Source organism: Chenopodium album, chromosome 20, assembly GCF_948465745.1.
Source record: "Chenopodium album chromosome 20, dcCheAlbu1.1, whole genome shotgun sequence".
Classification (NCBI taxonomy): domain Eukaryota; kingdom Viridiplantae; phylum Streptophyta; class Magnoliopsida; order Caryophyllales; family Amaranthaceae; genus Chenopodium; species Chenopodium album.
In genome coordinates this window covers 23,990,046-24,009,892 of record NC_137853.1, presented here as the reverse complement: position 1 = coordinate 24,009,892, position 19,847 = coordinate 23,990,046, and the positions used below count along the sequence as shown (strand labels likewise).

The following is a 19,847-nucleotide window of genomic DNA, read 5'->3' as shown; positions in this document are numbered from 1 at the left end:
CGGGCTTGCTGCTGCTATGGTGCGGCTGCTCGTGCTGCTGTGCTAGCGAGCCTAGCCGCGGCAGCTAGCTGCTGCACGCACCACGTGTTGCGGCTGCTAGCTGCTGCTGGCCGTGGCTGCTAACATGGTGCGCTAGCACACACCAACCAGCCATGCTAGGCTCGGCTTGGTGCTTGCTAGCCACCTATGCTAGGACACTTTTGCCCCTAGCATTCGGATGCTCGGGGCACTCCGATGCTAGGGGTATTTTGGGAATATGGTCGATTTATTATTATTTTTGCGCGTCTCGTCTTTTATTATTTTGACTCGACTTCCGACGATCGGTTTCGACGCTCCAAGCTCGAATTACCGACGTCTAAATATTTAAAACTCGGGTGACGAATTAATTTCTTCCGAATTAATTCATCGAGTCGGTTAGTATATTTTGCTTAGGTGTGACCCGAAAGGTTCAGTCAAGATTAAGTTGTAATATTAATTATATTAATATTACTGATCGGAAGCGGTCTCCACCCAGGCATTCCGATCACTTGACCTTGCTGAATATATTAGCTTTCTAATAATTCTGAACCCGCTATTAGAATAATACACTTGTTCGAAGGACACTATTCCTTTCACATGGCCCCCCTTCTGGTTTTTCTTATGATTAGGGGGATGCGGGTGATGGTGGTGCTGGCCCTAGTGGCCACTAGTTTTCCCCTTGGATGTTTGTTTCCACTTTTTGATCCCTCCCTTTTATTTCTATTTGCTTTTGTACATCGTGGTCGATGCCTTTATTTTGAGGGGGGGGGGAGTCAAAAGGGCGAATTGTGGGTAGGTTTAGGGGACGACCCACCATGGACTCGGGGGGATATTTAAGGATTTGTGTTGGTGAGTTTTTCATGCTTAGCGTTTGGTAGCTTATTTTGGTATGTTGTTGTTATGTTGTCTTGGTTTTGATGATGATGATGATTTTGGGATCTTTGCATTGATGATGATGATGGTTTCTCTAGTTTGTTTACATACTTTTTGAGTAGTTTTCATTTGTTTGCTTTTGTTTTGAAGTTACTAACAATTTCATTTTGTATATAGTCTATTTTTCTTTATCGCCTTGCCTCGTAGTTCATGCTATGGTTTTTGGAGCTTCATGACGGTGGTTGTCCTTTCACCTTATTTGTTATAGCATAGCTTGGACGCTCAGTGAGATCCTTCTTATTTTCCTTTATTCTTTACTTTTCTTGGATGCTTAGATTAGGATTAGTTTTAGGAGAAGTTGAATGGTTCGAGGATGTATGCTTATAACACCTAGAGTGTTTGGGATCTTTGGCGATGTTGCCATTTGATCACTTGTATGAAGATTGGGAATTCTGTGTTATACTTGCATCTTTGTTCCTTTCTTTATTTTCCTACTTTTCCTTTATCTTTGTTTTCCCCCCTTTTCTTTTCTTTTCTTATTGTTTTTGGTTTTGTACATAGCTTTTTTAGGCTTTATTTTTCACTTTTTCTCTTTTAAATTAGACAAAATATCAACGGACTTTTGCTTTTGAATAACCAACTTCCCAAGTGGTAATGGTATGCACGGTTTGAGAGTATGCTTGGTTGATTCTAGGATAAAGCATGCTAAGGTAGTTGTCTAGAACTAAGGGGATCATGAAGCCGGATTTTACTTGTTTGTGGCATGTTGGTAGTTGCTTCCTATAGTTGAATTGACACCAATAGTGAGTATTTGCTACATCCATGTGAGGTTCATTATTTTCAAGCCTTCAACATATAATTGCATGAGCGGCATGGATCCTTGACTATTACGGACCTAATCTAGAATCTTGACTTATGGTTCTCAAGACCGAGACCAAACCATTTAGGGAAGACAAAGCTTCGAGCCGCCTTGGGATTCTCGCCTGACTTGGGTGCCGCCTCGGCTCCAGACTTGCCTAGGTCAATTCCTAGACTGATGCCCTGCAGATTTATGCTCTTCCCCCCCCCCCCCCGATATTGAGGCAGGTCTTCCCAACCTGAGGCATAGAAGCCGTTTGGGTTGAGGAAACCTTCTGAGACTTAGATGAGTTGTCGACCGTCTCATCCGATTTTCGTTTGAAGAGTTTTTGGAGGGATCGAGGAGCACCCTGCAAGGAAAATGATACAATGAGTAAACAGCCACTAATAAACCGGCACTATCAGAAGACAAAGAAAATTTAAAGCAAATAGGTCAAACGGTGGATAATTGACCCTTGGTTGTCAAGTCACTCTTTTGTTTCACCGCCTTATCTTTGCGGATCTGGGCTGCAGAACATCTGGGAGTCTTCTCTTTAGAAACCATCTCTCTTCCTTGTTCTTCCCAAAAAACAAAAGCAGTTTGTCAGTACAAGTGAAGATGGGGAAATAAAAGCGAAAGCAACACAATAGCAGTACAGACGGCAAAATAAATGTCAATTGTATGAAAGACGTATGCCTAGTAAACGCGGTACTAAGACCGTAGGCAGACAAAAAACACCTCAGTTCTCAACCACACATGCTAAGAGATCATTTTCTTTGGCACAGAAATCAGCTCCCCGGTTGAGATGGGTGTAGTAGTCAATTCAAAAAAGCCTGACTCTAAAATCTTGTCATGGTCCTCATCCGGGATTCGGGGAGGACACACTTCTAGCCTAATAGCTCAGGCTTCCGATTGTACCGCCTGTACTCACGGTTCTCTCTTTCCTTAGAAGAAGACACCAGATAGAGACGCTCCTTTAATTATCCCACTGCACTTAGACTGCTTGTCTAAGGTCATTTTATACTTGGGGTATGTGGTGAGAGTATACCATACTCTCCACTCGCCTAGGCTTCTACTTAAGTAGTGCATGTGTGAAAAAGCCTCCCAGTCGGGGTGGAGCCCTTGCCATTCACAGGTAGCTACGTAACCTAGAATGTTGACCCAAGAATTTGGAGCCAACTACCATACGCCCACATTGTATTGAAGTGGGGAAAACTAGGTCGTTGGGCTAATCTTCCCTAAGCCAAACAAATTTTATAAACACTCAACAAACCTAAATACAAGTATAGAGGTAAGTCAAGGATCGAACCCAAAGGAACGGTAATGTCTAAGTGCTTCCAATTATGTGCCTAAGCTAGGTCGAAGACTAAGGGTAAAAGAAGACAATAACAACTACTAAGACAAAGAAACCAAACAAGTAAAATGCTAGGGATTAGGATTCACTTATAATAGCAATGAACAATGCAAATTGGAATGGAAAGTCGACTAAGTCAAGCAATGTGAGGGAAGATCAAACATGCAACCAAAAGAGCATATCAAGCTATTCTCCTAGAGGTCTAACTAGCGTCAACTACAATAAACTCTAGCTAGGAAACATCACAAGACACCTCAATCGTGTAAATGCAAGCCACAAATCAATGGTCCGTATCAATGTGAACCTACAATGCAATCTAGTGCAATAATCAAAGTTAGCTACTCTTTAATTAATCACACACATGCACATGATCAATCAACCAAGTTTAATCACATCATCAACTCCATCAATTATCCCCAATTTACATCAATCCATTACATCATAAGCTTCTAAACAACTACTCTAACATCATCATCAATCCAACAAACAACTAAAGAAATTAACAATCAACAATCTAAGAAGAACAAATCCACTAATCTAAGATCAAATATCAATATCAAACCAAACAAACATGAATATCAAATATCAATCATCAAATCATAAAATTCCAATCAAAATCAACAATCCAAACAATGAATATTAAACAAAACAATAAATGAGATAGAGTTTAGAAATTCTCATTGATAATAGAGTAGATCTCCAATACAATTGTCACCATTGAATCTTCAATCTCTCAATCACCATTGAAATTCTTCACTTTCTCTCTCTAAAATCTACTCATAAAACTAAACCCTAAATCTAGAGAGAGAAGCTCTCAACTAAGCTAAGAATATGATCTAATTCTCTTATGAAACTTGCTTACAAAAATTGGGTTCAAATAGGTAAAAGAAGAGAGAGAAAATCGTCGAAATCCGATCGGAAAAGACCCACGCCGGTGCGGCCGCACTACAAAAGGATGTACGCCCGCACCACCATGGTGTGCGACCGCACATCCTTCGTGTGCGGCCGCACCATCTGCGCGTGCGGCCGCACTCAGCTGGGTTTCTTCGAATCTTCAACTCTTCAAGCACAAGGGGTGCACACATGATTTATGATGGTGATGGGCACTAGGAGTGGCAGTAGCTAAGGCTTAATATTGGAGGGCACACACTCCCTTTGAAGGGAGCACCACAAGCGAGCACAAGAGAAGAGCCAAGACTTGGAACTTCCACTTCTTTGCATCTTGAGCTTCCCAAATTCCATGAACTTGATCCAAAAGCTTCTTCCACACTAGTGGATCACCAAAATCAAGACCCGAACCCCGTCCAATACCTACAACCACGAAAATAGAGCAAATAAAGGAGAAAAGGCTAGAAAACCAACGAAATGCACAAAAGCTACAAAATAAGAGAGGAAAGGTAAAACTAAGCAACAAAGCATAAAACTAAGCACTTATTAAGCATGAAAGCTATGAAAAGAGGATAGAAAGGACCTAAATGCTCGTCAAATGTGTGCCATTTATGACACACATCATGTATCCCCGGAGGATGGATTTAACTGCGTCATGAAGAGGGAAGCGGAGGCCGGCTAAGAACTCCGCATCATAACAACCAAAATACCGGTTGGCATTCATCTGTTCGTCCTCCCGAGCAATGGTTCCTAACTCAGACGCCACCCGGATGTCAAATCCGTCTACTAGAGGGTACTTAAGCTTAAAATTGTCGAAACCATCCACCATCGCAGCTCTATCATTGGCTGACACATGTATCTCAATCAGGTCGTTCTTATTTAACCAGTCTTTGCGCTCTTTCTCCTCGCTATCCTCAAGTGGAGGAAGATCATCGTCCTCACTACTATCCTCAGAGCTAGACCTTGAGGCGGTGTTTCCCCTGTCTCTTCCCTAGGAAACCTCTTTCCCGTCTGACCCTGAGACATACGCGGTGTCTTCCCCGTCTCCATTTTTAGGGTCGACTTCTTCAGACCCATCATTAGAGGCGGCCTCCTCACCATCTCTATCCTTATCCTCATTCAAGATCTCGTCATTTGGGGTCCTAAGGGTCCTAGACGGGGAGTATTCCCCCCAAATCAACTTGCATGTACTCCCCCTTAGTTGGAACCACTTCATCAGACAGTACCTCTAATGTATCGTCTCTCCTTTGCCGTTTAATGGTTGTTTGTTTGGTTCTAGCCATGGTGTCCTGCACAGACACAGAGACGGTCGGTTTGGGGGATGTATAAAATTGCTCCATTCACCCAGAGCTGGCACCCCTAGTCCTAGACTTAGCCGTACTAAGGGACCGGCTAACTACTGACCTAGGCTATGCCGTGTGTGTTGGTGATGAGCCCATTTATTGAATGAAGGTATGAAAACAGAAAAAACAATAATGAACTGAAGGGGGTAGAGACGGTACTTTTCAAATCGACTCTGAAAAAGGTCAAGCATTGACCAGCTGTAGTCGGATTGAAGGTAACCTTGCATGTTTATAGCACAAGCGGTTGCTAAACCGGCTAGGCAGTCAGTGGAAGGGGAGTTGCTTGTGTTTAATACAGACGGTTGTTAGAGCGTCTCTCTCTAGAATTCTTTGACTTTGTCTCTCTAAAAGTCTTTGGAAACGTCCAAAATGAGAAGGGTAAAACCCCTAAATTCACAGTCAAATTTCAACCAATGGTAGAGTGACACGTGTCACATATGCCACATGGTGTGCCACGCCACATTTGTGAGGGGCAAATGTTTTGGGTAATTTAACCATGCCACGTGGGCCAATCAGAGGGCAACACGTGTCACCCTAATGTTAGTCTAAAATAGACCTATCCTTGCTTGACACATTTCCCCAATATCTATCATGTTTAGACTTCATTTGTCTAGCCATATTTCTCACCCCTTCATTATCATTTTCACATAAATTAGAAAACACTTGTCCAAGACCATACACATCAAAAACATTTGAAATTGCAGTCACAAAATGAGAACCTGACAATCTCAAAGTAGCATCATAGAAAATTTGCAAAAAAAGGCACAAACACTTTCACTTTGTTCCAATCTTCCTCTTCTGGTTTACCACCAGATTTTTTAAGCTCTTTCACACATGTGCTATCTCGAGAATGCATGTTTGTAAACGCTTTTTTAAACCTCAAAGCAGATTCAAGCATAAGGTAAGTTGAATTCCATCTTGTTTCCACATCTAAACACACAAGACTCTTTGTATCCAAACCCTCTTCACGTGCACATGCTTTAAATTTTTGAAGTCTAGCAGGAGAAGACCTAACCTACTTCACACTATTACGGATTTTCATTATAGACTCATCCATATCTTTCAAACCATCTTTAACTACTAAATGTAAAATATGGGCAGCATATATATCTCATATGTAAATAGTCCCCATTCAATACATTAGTTCAACGATGATTCATTCTTCTTTTCAAATATTGAATGGCTAAATCATTTGAACTAGCATTGTCCACTGTCACAGTTAGTATCCTTTGAATCCCCCATTCAATCAAGCATTTTTCAACAGATTAACCAATAACGTCTCCACTATGACCAGAGACAGAACAAAAATTCAAGATTTGTTTATGCAACTTCCAGTTTTCATCAATAAAATGTACAGTGAGACACATATAACTCAAATTTTGACCAGAAGTCCATGTGTCAGTGGTAAGACAAACTCTGGAAGAAATCAACCATTTTCTTTTTTTCTTCAATATACAAACTATAATAATCCCTTGTAACAGTTTTACGTGTAGGAACAACAAAGGCGGGATTAAGACTTTTACAAAAGTTTCTAAAACCCTCTTTCTCCATAAAAATGAAAGGCAGTTACATCAACAATAATCATCTTAGCAAGTTCTTTTCTAGTGAACTCTTGATCAAAATCCCATAATTTGGAACATGTTGAGTTTCAATGGATCCATCTTCTTTTACAATTGTTTTTTTTTTCTTCAAAATCAATCATCTTTTGTTTTAGATCTATATTAGCAGGAGCCATTTTACATCTTTCAACATGATTTTTTTAAAGGGAGTAGTTCCCTTGCTAGAAGCACAACCAATCAAAGCACCACAATATTTACATTTAACCACATTAACATCAGAGGTATCATCATAATGAGCCCAATGTGGAGACTTTATTTTCCTTTGACGAGTTTGAGAAGAAGTTCTATATACATCATTTGGTAAAGGGGGGTTTTTTTTGGTTGGTTTGAGCTCATTGTAGGAGCTCTTTTCTTTCTCTTTGATAAAGGGGCAGATTTCCCTCCCCTTCCTTTCCCGCTTTCAATGGTTTCATCTCGTCATCATCAGATAAACACACATTAGGTATATGCATATCTCCTCCATCATCATTACTTCCACTAAATGTACTGCATTATAAACAAACAAAAAATAAAAAATAAAAAATTGGTTGAGACAACAAGTTGGTCTAAATCTAAATTAATTTAAAGTAATCTAAATGATAAGAATGATAAGAACTTAAGTAATTGCTGCCCATATAATCATTACATAAAAAACAAATTAAAATGTTAATTGAATTTTAACAAAATCGAAACAAATCTAAAGCTAAATCCATCTTAGCAACTTATAATAATTTAATTTCTAGTATTAATTTTATGAGCAATATAGAATTTTCCAAGAAAACAGAAAAGAAAGAACAATAAATATTAAATAACTTAATCAATTTTTTTAAAAAAATAAAAAATCAAATTACCTCATTATCAGTGAGGAGACGAGTGTCGAGTGGTCGACTGGTCGAGTGATGAGTGACGGTGGCTTGATGAGGACGGTGGCTCGACGAGGAAGGTAGATCGATGAGTGATGGTGGCTCGATGAGGAGTTGAGGACGGTGGCTCCAGTGAGATTTTTGGGTGGGCACACGTTTTGTGTCTTTGCGGCTGCGTGAGGGACTGAGAGGTGAGAGGTAGTTTGAGAGTGTGAGTGATAGAGTTTTAGGGTTTGAAGGTCTTTTGGGTTTTTGTCTTTTGAGTATTTTGGCAGCAATTTTTTTTAATATTAAAATATTAAAAATCGGATCGGATCATATATCCGATTTTTCAAAAATTGTGATCCAAATCCGATATGAAAATTTTCGGATATCCAATCCGAAACATCCGAAATGTTAGAAACCGGATCGGATATCCGAATTTTCGGATCGGATCAGTCGGATCTCGGATCGGATTTTTTGCCCAGCACTAGGTCAGAGTGACCTAAGAAAGGGCACGCTTTGCAACGACCCTATAAATAGGAAGATTCCCCCATTTTAGGGAATGTCCAATCATTTATTACAGCCCTACATTATCTCATATTAGAGAAAACACGTGATCTCGAAATCCGAGAAGATCTCACTTTACTTTCTGCACCTTTTCACATTCTCCTATGTATTCTAACTTGATCGTCGGAGGCAAAGCTCCAACCACCCGGAGTTTCCGTTGTTTTGCAGGTATATACACCACCGGACCAGTCTTCGAGCTGTAACTCCCCCGAGGGACTAAAAACACCCAAAACACATGCGACATGTAAGCTTGCAACTTTATTTAACCAAATAAATAAATATAGCTTGATCTAGATTTGAACCCACAACCTCTAACAAATAAGGTTATATACACGCACCATCTTTTCCAACTTTTATTAGTGTTTTAAAATACACGTAATTGACATTATTCTTCATAAGATTATAAAGTAAATACACATGAGGTAAAAAAAAAACCGTAACATTCGAGGTAATGCTCGGATCCCACACTAGCTACATAAACAATTGAATATAATAATCAAATTAAAGAAGTAAAAAGTACAAAAATTATGCGATCATCGCACAAGATTAACCTTCTTAAAAGAAAAATTAAAAGGAAACCCAATAAATCATGTTAGCCTACATACATTCATCGTTTGATTTGTTTCTCCCACAAAAAAAAAACCATCCAAAATTACCAAATTAAAACTCAAAACACAATGGACATAAACACAGCATCAGCAGCCCGATTAATTTAGAAAACCAAGCCCGTAAATCAGCTCAACCCAAACCCACTGAAACAAAATCCCCATAAAAAACCCTAGCAACAATTTCTCACCCTAAATATAAAACCCACACTTTCCTTCATTCCGGCCTCCCCACTTCCATCAAATTCTCTCTCCTCCTCCCAAAAACCAGAGTCTCTTCCCAAAAACCTCCGTCAATCCGCCATGGGAGAACAACTTCAGCTCCGCGGCACCATGCGCGCTCACACCGACATGGTCACCGCCATCGCAACACCAATCGACAACAGCGACATGATTGTCACTGCTTCAAGGGACAAATCCATCATTCTTTGGAAAATCACCAAAGAGGACAAGATCTATGGTGTTCCTAGTCGCCGTCTTACTGGACACTCTCACTTTGTTGAGGATGTTGTTCTTTCTTCTGATGGTCAGTTCGCTCTTTCTGGGAGTTGGGATGGTGAGCTTCGTCTTTGGGACCTTGCTGCTGGTACCACTGCTCGTCGTTTTGTTGGTCACACCAAGGATGTGCTTTCTGTCGCTTTTTCGATTGATAACCGTCAGATTGTTTCTGCTTCTAGGGATCGTACTATCAAGCTTTGGAACACCCTTGGTATGTATTTTCTCTCTCCTCACATTCAAATGTTTCGCAGATTTTTGTTCATTTTGTCGGATTTTTATATTAATATTTGATTTTTTGTGGAATATTGCTTAATTGTTTGTTTAATTAATAATATGTTTGTGTAAATTTTCGATAATTTGCTGTAATATGCTTTGGAAATGTGTCTTATTGTTGTAATTTGTATTTGGTATGTATTAATTATATATTTTGCAATGAAAATAATGTTTTTGATTATATGGGATTTGGTTTGGTTAACCTAAATTGCTCCTGAGATGTTTTTCTGTGTTGTGTTGTGTTAGGGTTAGGGTTATGCATTTTTACTTTCAAAGTATGGTTGAAGTTAGGTGTTTTGTTAGGGGATTTATGCAATGTGAATATTAGATATAGTGGGACTTGGATGGTATTTGTTTAGGACTATTGTTGTTGTGGAAATGTGGATTAGCTCTGTGAATTATTTTGTGGTACTTGTAATACAGTAGTTGTATACTGTTTAGGATTTTAACTATTGTTTAAAAATTTTGGGATCAATCAAGTTATTCGATTATTGTGTATATTCGTGGATTTTTTGTTTGGAAGAGAAATGGTGTTATTTGTTTATGTGTACTATGTTGGGTTTTATACTGCTCTGTTTAGAAATTGTCTAATGAATTTTGGCGATGTTGAATAACAATGTAGGTGAGTGCAAGTACACTATCCAAGATGGTGATGGTCACTCTGACTGGGTTAGCTGTGTGAGGTTCAGCCCTAACACTTTGCAGCCAACCATTGTGTCATCCTCATGGGATAAGACCGTCAAGATTTGGAATTTGACCAACTGCAAGTTGAGGGCAACCTTGGCTGGTCACAGTGGTTACGTGAACACTGTTGCTGTGTCCCCTGACGGTTCCTTGTGCGCTAGTGGTGGCAAAGACAGCACCATTTTGTTGTGGGATTTGGCCGAGGGCAAGAGGCTTTACTCTCTTGATGCTGGTACTATTATCCATGCCCTTTGCTTTAGCCCTAACAGGTACTGGCTCTGTGCTGCTACTGAGGGCGGTATTAAGATTTGGGATTTGGAGAGTAAGAGTGTTGTTGAGGACTTGAAGGTTGACCTTAAGACTGAGGCCGATCACGATGTTGAGGGTGCAGGCACCACTGCCTCAAAGAAGAAGGTAAGTCATGTCATCTACATTAATGATTGCTTTGTTTTTTAAGGTTGTTTAGAAGTAATTTGTATCTGTTTTATGCTTTAGCTCAGCTTGCTAGCTACAATATTATGTAGTAAATGTGCCCTACATCACTGCTGGGTATATTACTACATGGCGAACTTTGCTCTTTGTTGCAATGGTTTAGACTTGTTGATAATTTCTTTTCCGTTCAGCTTATTAGTGCATGTTTTTTCTGCTGACTAGCTTGATTAATTGTGATACTATTTGGGAGTTTATGCAGTATTTTGAAAGCAGCTTTTTAACATAAGCTAACTCACTTTTGTTTTACCAGGTCATTTACTGCACAAGTTTGAGCTGGAGCGCCGATGGGCAAACACTGTTCAGTGGATACACAGATGGTGTTATTAGAGTGTATGGAATTGCCCGTTATTAGGAAGTAGGCTTCTGTGAGGCAATTGGCATGGACAATTTCCAATGTAGTGAGCTATAATCTACTAGGGTTTCTCTGTGGGACTTGTTTTCAGATTTTTGATACATGTGCGTATGGCGTTTTAAGGCCTTTTTTGATTGTCATTCCTAAGGTTGATATTTAAACTTGAATCATGCTATTTACTTTTACATCTGATTTTGGATGTTACAGTAGTTTGAATTTCAACTTGTCACCTGCCTAAATTTGCTTGACCAGTGACTATTAAAACTGTGCCTGATAATATGCACAACTTATATTCTCAGAAGTGCATGATTAGTAGAAAATGCTGGTGTACTATCCTCAAAAGTGTGATTAGTTTACGGCATGTTCACTTAAGTTTAATTTCAATTTAGTTCAGCTCTAATCAGTTCAGTTCAGCAGGTAAGAAGCATATAGCATGTTTTGTTCAATGCAGAAAAGGGTTTGATGGAAAGTTTTATTTGATTGAAAAATTCATAGTAATATTATGGAAAAATTCATTGTGTTATTATGGAGTACGTACATTAGGTTATGATCTTTCGCTGCCCTTCACAGTTTATCCTTTGTGGGTTGCACTCGGATACTCGGGATAAACTAGTGTGGTATTGTTATTTTTTTTGTGGAGTTAATTATCAAGGTAAACAACAATTAGAGTTGGATATTGGTTTTCTTGAAAATGTGTGTTAAAAAGGAAGGCTTTCATTCAATAAAGCACTATATATTTGGAAGAATGATCCCCCAACTCTTGCTCTTAAGCATTAGCCATACAGAAGTGGATATGATAGGTTTGGAGGCTCAAGCAGCATCAGTATGATTTTTCAAGTTTCAGAGCCTTGCTCAATCTTTCAATAAAACTAGTGTAATATTTTGTGTGTTGACAGAGAAAAAAAAAAAAAAAATCAACAACAAAAATCTTATATCATATCAACTAAAAAGAGTTAAGCACACAATTAGGTACTCAATTCTTTAAAATTTTACCTTTTAGGTACTCAATTATTTTTACTTTGCTTTTGGGTACTGAGTTAAGAATTCAGGTGAAAAAAATTAAATCAACCAAAGAATTGAGTACCTTGGGTTAAAGAATTTGGCACCCTTGGTTAAGTATGTGGGCCCCACCTGATTAAAAAATTCGCGGGTCAACCCATTTTTTTTCCCTTTCTATTTCTTTATTCCCCTTTTTGCGAGTTAATTTTTTCCCTTTTCTAGAAATTTGCTGCGCACTCCACTGTAGAAGAACAACGACACCAGAAGCTTTCTCTGTGCTCGAATCTGGTGAATACGACACCAAAAGCCGCCATTTTTTTGAGGTAAGCTCAATTTCTCATCATTTATGTTGTGAATTTGATATAAATTTTGGATTTTTTTCCCATTTGATGATGTTTGTTGCGACCTAGGTTTTTCGAATTTTGGGGTTTTTTTTGAACAAATTTTGGGTTTGCAGCAACCCTTCTGTTTCTGTTTTTTTATTATTATTTTTTTCTACAAAATTTGGCAAAACCTTGCAGAATTTATGCCTAAATAACATGCTCAATGAACCTGTTTTGTTGTTGGTTAAGCTGTTGTTGTTGATGAACTTATGGCTGGGAGCAAGTCTTTTTTTGGTTCAATTGGTGCTTGTAATGCAGAAGCTCATGCCATGTTTTTTGGCCTCAAAAATGCGTATGATGCTGGGCTTAGGAGATTAAAGGCCTTTTCGGATTGCCTTCATCTAATCAACTTGCTGTTGTCTGTTTGATGTTCTAAGCATGGCTAGTTTGTTTGATGTTTGTTGCTTTTCTTTTCAGTCTAGAACTTGTAATAAGGTAGCTGTGGATGATATTCTAAGCAAAACTTTCCCTCAATTTGATTGAGGAGCAGCCGTGGATGGAGGACTGCCCATCTGTTTCTTTTAATCGAATGCTTGCAGGTTTACACTAATAAAAATTTTTGATGAATTTTCTTGCTGTTTTTGATGAAATTTCTGCCAGGTTCATGCCTCTTTAAATAGAGAAACCAACGACTAGTTTCTTAGTCTAATTTAATACAATTTTTTTTTTTTTATAAATATCTATTTTTTAATCGGGTGGGGCCCACATACTTAACCAAGGGTACTAAATTCTTTAACCCAAAGTACTCAATTCTTTGGCTGATTTAATTTTTTTGGCCTGAATTCTTAACTCAGTACCCAAAAGCAAAGTAAAAATAATTGAGTACCTAAAAGGTGAAATTTTAAAGAATTGAGTACCTAATTGTGTGCTTAACTCAACTAAAAAGAAGGAATCAAATGAGGTATTTTTAAAATTTTTTTCGGAATAATTACTTTTCCACGTATACATATCAATCAATTTCAGATTAAAATTTAAAACCCAATGTTAAACACGATAATGCCGTTCAAATGATAGAGATCTGGCGCATATGCCCTATGGATTTAACATGCAAATAGGATGACATTTTTGCAAATAATGGGAATATGAGAGTAAAAAAATATGATAACAAAAAGTATCACTACATGCATAATAGTACACAAAAAATACTATTCAGACAACTTATACTTTAATGATACATTATACCTGCATAATAATACACAAAAATATACCATTGTACCATTAAGAAAGGGAAAATGTACCACCAAACCCCAAATTGTTCTCCTATGTGCATGACAAATACATAGGCTCTATGCGCTTAGATGCATGGAACAATCAATAAGCACTCCATCCGTTTTTATAATAAGTGTTCCATTGCATTATTTGCACTATGTACTTGAAATATTTTGACAAATGTTTTTATACATAGCTCTACAAGCATTAAAAATACTTTACAAAATTGTTTAAATTTTAAAATCCACAAAAAAAACTAATTACACTTATTTGCGCGTGTTTTTATAATGAATTCCTAAATTTATATAATTTTCAAGAGTATATTTAATGCTTATATGCAGGCATGCAGCTCTAATGGTTATATATAGCATTACCCTTAAATATATATAATTGATCAAAGATTTATAATCTCTTTCGAAAGACAACGTTTTTCGAACTCCTTCGAAAGACATGGTGTTCTCTACGCTTGGAAGAACAACAGTTTATGCAGGGCTACGATTGATGTTGATGACTCTGATTCATGATAAAAAATTGTCACAAGATTTTTCTTCCTCCAAAAACTACGAAGCGTCGACGAATCCACTCAAAAAATTGTAATAAACCACGAATCGAGAATGCGTCAAATTGCTTTATCTATGTATTTGGATTCTAACGGTCTGTTCTCATTGACTGAACTCAGCTGAACTGAACTGAACTGAATATTTTATAAGAGAAGGAAATTATGAGCTGAACTCAACTGAACTGAACTGAACTGAATTGAACTGAATTTCAACGTATGAAAACAGGCCCTTAGTCTTTCTCCCATTTGATTTTGTTAAATCTATTTTTTTTCGTCATATGACTTTAATCAATGAAAATTAGTATTCTTTGTAAATTCTTTTAAAAAAATAAAAAAATTACATCTATACAAGTAGCAAAAAAAATAACACTGAGTTAAAAACAGAGCAAGCAACACATTGTAAATAAGGCGATCAATATTGAAAAAGGAAGACAAGCAGTCGATAAAACCCACGGGCTATTAAAAAACACCTGTCAAATACAAAAAAACAATAAAAAAGACAGCGGTATAGTGCATTGTTTTGCCCTCACACGTGGTGCACATTACTCATCCCACTGTCTCTAAGTTTCTCCCTCTATGCTCCTGATGCATGCATGCATACTAGTGTGTTTTTTTCCCAACCTCCTGTCCTATATAATACAACACAACCCCGACTTGTTTTCTTCACAACTCCCAGTCTCCCATTTTCACATACCAAACGCCCCGACTGTCTCTTGCGCTCGTGCTCGTGCGCGCACACATACATACACAGATACACTTATATGGCCGCATCAGTGGATCCGTTGGTTGTTGGTAGAGTGATTGGAGATGTGGTGGACATGTTTGTGCCGAGTGTAAGCATGTCTGTTTACTTTGGAGCTAAGCATGTTACCAATGGCTGCACTATCAAGCCTTCTATTGCTGCTGATCCTCCTCGCCTTCTCATCGGAGGCCATTCTGATGTCCTTTACACCTTGGTTAGTTTGTCCATTAATTTCACTCTATATATGTATGATGTATCTCTATTTTTCATCTTTGTATTAATATTTAATTCTGAACAGTTGCACCATTATACCTTTCATACACTGTTCACTTGTCTTACTTTAAACTAATGAATATAGCTATATGCTGTCAGGTAAAATCGAATGTATGTGTGCTAATACACGAGGTATAGTTGCAAAGGGATATAATAAAGCTATGATAATTTTTGTTTTGTTTTGTGTTTTTTTTTGTTAAGAGTATCAAGGGATAGAAAAACTTTACTTGAAGATTAAGGGTACGGTTGTAGGGATGTGATTTAAAGTTTTTTTTTTAAAAAAATGAGTCAAATGACATTCTCATTTATACGTAGATGTTGTTAGGCTGGTCTCAATGTAAAATTTTATGCATCTAAATTTGATAATTTGAGTTAATACTTCATAGATATTAATAACAAAAAAATAGTGCAATTACTTTGTCCTTTTTATTAAGCAACTATTCCTGCATGTAATCGGTGTTGTTATACTCTGTATTTTTTATTTTTAAATGCAACATTTCTAATTAAAAGAATTTCTTTTTAGTTGCTACAATTTCTTATTTTTAAAAATTTTTATTTTTGACATTTTTTCCTCTCTATCTCTTTCCTACTCACGTGGGTCTATCTTATTTTTTCTCTTTATCTCTCTCCTCTTATAAAATTGTCTAGGAGATCATGAAAATAAAAGTGTAACAATTAAAAAAACAGAGTAAATATTATATATTTCCTTACATGATCTCCACTCTTATCTCAATCACATTTTTTGTTAATATTTTTCTTCTCTCACATCCCTTACTTTTACATAAATTGTCACTTTTTTTCCAATAAACTCTACAATTCTGTGTGGGTCAATGTGTCTCGAATTAGCTGTCATATTGAACCAACACTTGTAGAGGAAGTAATTTAAAATCAGGAAAATATATTACATGCATATGTTATGTCTCGAATTAGCTGTCATGTAGAACCAACACTTGTACTTATGCATGTTATGGGCCGGATATTAGGCAATTAAAAACACGCGTTCAATGAATGGAATTATTCGATTTATTTCCATTTTAATCCCTCATATACTCCTTTTGTCTCAGAATAATTAAACTTGACACACGTGCCAATGTACTAGTTTGACGTTAGATTTATATAATTTAATATTAGTAAAATAAAATAACAAAATTGATAATTATTAACTTTATATATACCTATTAAACAATATACTTCATGATAAAATTCGTTTGGTATATGTTACCAAAAATATGATGGTCAAAAGTAATATGTAGATAGTGAAAAAAAAAAAAAAAAAAGTTAAGCGTGTCAATTATTTTGGAGCAGAAGGAGTATATTTTTAAATGTTAGTTACAAAAATTAAAATTGACATTATAAAACCTTATATATTAATACCTACAGTGTATAACAACATATTTCATTGTAAAATTTATTTTTAATACATTACTAAAAAACTGTGGTCAAAGTTAATATATGAAGGTAATAGCTAACAAACCCTAGGGCGTCGGATATATTTATATATGATGACTAAAAATAGAAATATTAACTTGAAATGAATACCCATTGCACCGATAGATGTGTGATTTTGGCATGCATTAAAAAATTATTACCTTTAGGAAGTCTATAAATTAGATTGTTGTCTGTTGCCTCGTTAGAAAAATCCATATATGCTTGTCGAAAAAAAAAAATCCTTACATGAATAATGAAAAAAGTCAAAAGTGTCAATTATATTAGGCTGGTGAGAATACCAAGTAGCTTAATTTCTCTTCAAGTTCAAAATATTTTATCTATAAATTAAATCTACACACTAATTAACCATAAATTATGAAGCATAAACTTGTTCTCGTCAATAAAACCCAAATATTATCAATAAATATACTAAAACATTAATGAGTTAGGGTCTATTCTCTTCAGCTTATTTTCAGTTCAGTTCAGCTACAATAAGTTCAGTTCAGTTCTTATTTTAATTTCCTTCTCTCATAAAATATTCAGCTCAGCTCCAATAAGTCCAGTTCAGTCAATCAGAATAGACCCTTAATATGTATAATACATTGATCAAACACGCATGTCGATAAAATTTGACCATTAATTTATCTTATTATATATGAAATTATAGTAAAAATATATGTAATTGGATTATTCAAAATTTCAATTTCTAGAAATTTTGTATTTTACCATCTCAAGAAGCACAACAATCTGAGAGTGAGGGATAGCTCAAATGGTTAGAGCTCCCTTCACGCAGGTAATCCTGGGATTGATTCTCATCACCTGCCCTTGTGCCCTCTAAACACCAATAAATAATAAAAAAAATAAAAAAAAAAAAAAAAACATAACATTTTAATTTCAGCACTTGTTTTATGTTTATTTTAAAAACCACTTATCAACAAAAAAGAATTTCACCACCACTGATCTTAAGAGAAAATTTTCGTGTCAATAACTTGCTCTATTGAAGTTTTGGGGTTTATTTTTGCCCTTTAGAGTCCAATCAAATTAAAACATAATTCATATGTATTGTTTTACGTGCTAAAAAGTACCTCAGTTTGTGTGACACACATAAAAAGAGGCATTTTCATAAATTTTTTGTCAGTCAGTTTTGAATTTAAATCGGACTTTAATCGACCAAAATAGCCCCAAAACCTTAATGTAGTAAGTTTGGCATAATAATTCGTGTAATCTGAACATCCTTGTGCATAAGATAGTGTACGGAAATGCTCAAAATCATTAAATGTATACATTTTGACTTTGACATTGCAGGTGATGACAGATCCTGATGCTCCTAGCCCCAGCGAGCCCTCCATGCGAGAGTTGGTACATTGGTACTATTCCATCCTTTTGTAATTAGTCATGTATCACTAATAACACATTAAATTGTAGTAATTTTCTTTTAATTGTCTCTTGTAGTTGCATTTTTAGTAATTTAAGAGTTAAATTTACACTTAATTATAATTAAATTTTCAGGATTGTCACTGATATACCTGGTGGTGCTAGTACGTCTTGTGGTAATTTTTACACCCTTTATTTCATATTGTTATTTTTTTTGTCCGAATGAAGCATAAGGACATCTACAAACGGGAAGGGAGTTTACATGTACTTTGTGACTCGTCGTACAAAGACCTTGTACCTAAGAATTTTAGTACTACCTCCGTTACATATTATTTGCAACGATTAGACATTTTTCCATGTAGTAATATGGACTTGTTTGAGGATGCAGGAAAGGAAGTGGTTGCGTATACTGGGCCAAGGCCACCCGTGGGAATACACAGATTCATACTGGTGTTGTTTGAGCAAAAGCAACCATTGGGCATGGCCGTGGAGCCACCAATTAGTCGTGCTAATTTTAATACGCGACTCTTTGCTGGTAGACATGGGCTTGGCCTCCCGGTTGCCACTGTCTACTTCAATGCCCAGAAAGAGCCTGCTAATAAGAAACGATGAACCTGTCAGGTGAATAGGTGATGATATATTTGTATGATGAGGCATATGAAATCCTAGTACATTGGTTTAAGTCATCATTGTTGTAAAACCTTGTCATTTTAAGTTATGGTATGGTATATGTATGGTTTTTATGCATGTACATTTTATAAAATATTTTACTTCTTTATTACCCCTTTTACTAGTTCTTTTATTCAATCTATCTGTTTTTATACATATTCTTCATGTTTGGCATATTGGATAGTATTTTTAAAAAGTCAGTAAATTGTTATATAAATGCAAATATTGTAATATGAGAGGGAAACAACCAAATAATGTAGATTACCTCCCCATAATTCACCATCATAGTGATTTATACTTTAATCTAACCTAATTAAGCAAATGCACGCTCTATCTCTCTCTAACCTACGCTCAAATGAAGGGTTCGTCTACTCCGTTATTTCTCTCTAACCTAAGCTCAAATGAAGGGTTCTCTCCAACCTACGCTCAAATGAAGGGTTCGTCTACTCCAATATTTACTATTGGACGCCGACAAGCCTAAAAAATCTTTGTTTTAATTTTTCTTTTTTTGCTATCTATTGTAAGTTATGTTGTTAGTTTGTTGAAAATTTGTTGTGTAAATAATACATGTTGGGTTATTCATTATATTTATGTACGAGGGATTGAGGGTTTTTTTTGTTAAAAAAAAAAAAAAGTACAGATGAGGGTGTGGTAGATTAGTAGAAAATCAAGTGATGTGGAAGAATTTTTTTTTTTTTTTTTAAAAAAAAAAGGGGGAATTTTGCTAATTACCTCAAAGGGGGGTTTTTGTGAATTACTACTCTTAAACAAATTGTTAATTAATTATTACCCCTAAAACAGATTAATTCTAGTAACTACTACATTTTTCCTTAGTCAGCCTACTTAAGCTCTTAATGACATCATTATTTGTCCAAAATTGTAATTAAGAGCTTCTGGACCTTAATTAATTAGATAAACCCTTACACCACCTATCCACCACCTCCGGCAGCCCCACTTTACCACCACCGGGAGCTCACCCACCA

The 19,847-nt window shown here is 36.5% G+C and overlaps 2 protein-coding genes across 2 annotated transcripts; both read left to right on the top strand.

Annotated features, from left to right (window-relative positions):
• The first annotated feature begins 9,156 nt into the window (after window positions 1–9,156).
• LOC145597898 (small ribosomal subunit protein RACK1) lies at window positions 9,157–11,476 on the top strand. The gene is made up of 3 exons (XM_081654166.1): window positions 9,157–9,638; window positions 10,323–10,798; window positions 11,127–11,476. The coding sequence occupies exons 1-3, from the start codon at window positions 9,233–9,235 to the stop codon at window positions 11,226–11,228; spliced, it is 984 nt and encodes a 327-aa protein (XP_081510292.1). The 5' UTR covers window positions 9,157–9,232; the 3' UTR covers window positions 11,229–11,476.
• A 3,663-nt stretch (window positions 11,477–15,139) lies between these two features.
• Window positions 15,140–18,807, top strand: LOC145598782 (protein MOTHER of FT and TFL1-like). The gene is made up of 4 exons (XM_081655172.1): window positions 15,140–15,334; window positions 18,127–18,188; window positions 18,331–18,371; window positions 18,584–18,807. Exons 1-4 carry the CDS (start codon window positions 15,140–15,142, stop codon window positions 18,805–18,807), a joined length of 522 nt encoding a protein of 173 aa, XP_081511298.1.
• Window positions 18,808–19,847: the final 1,040 nt, after the last annotated feature.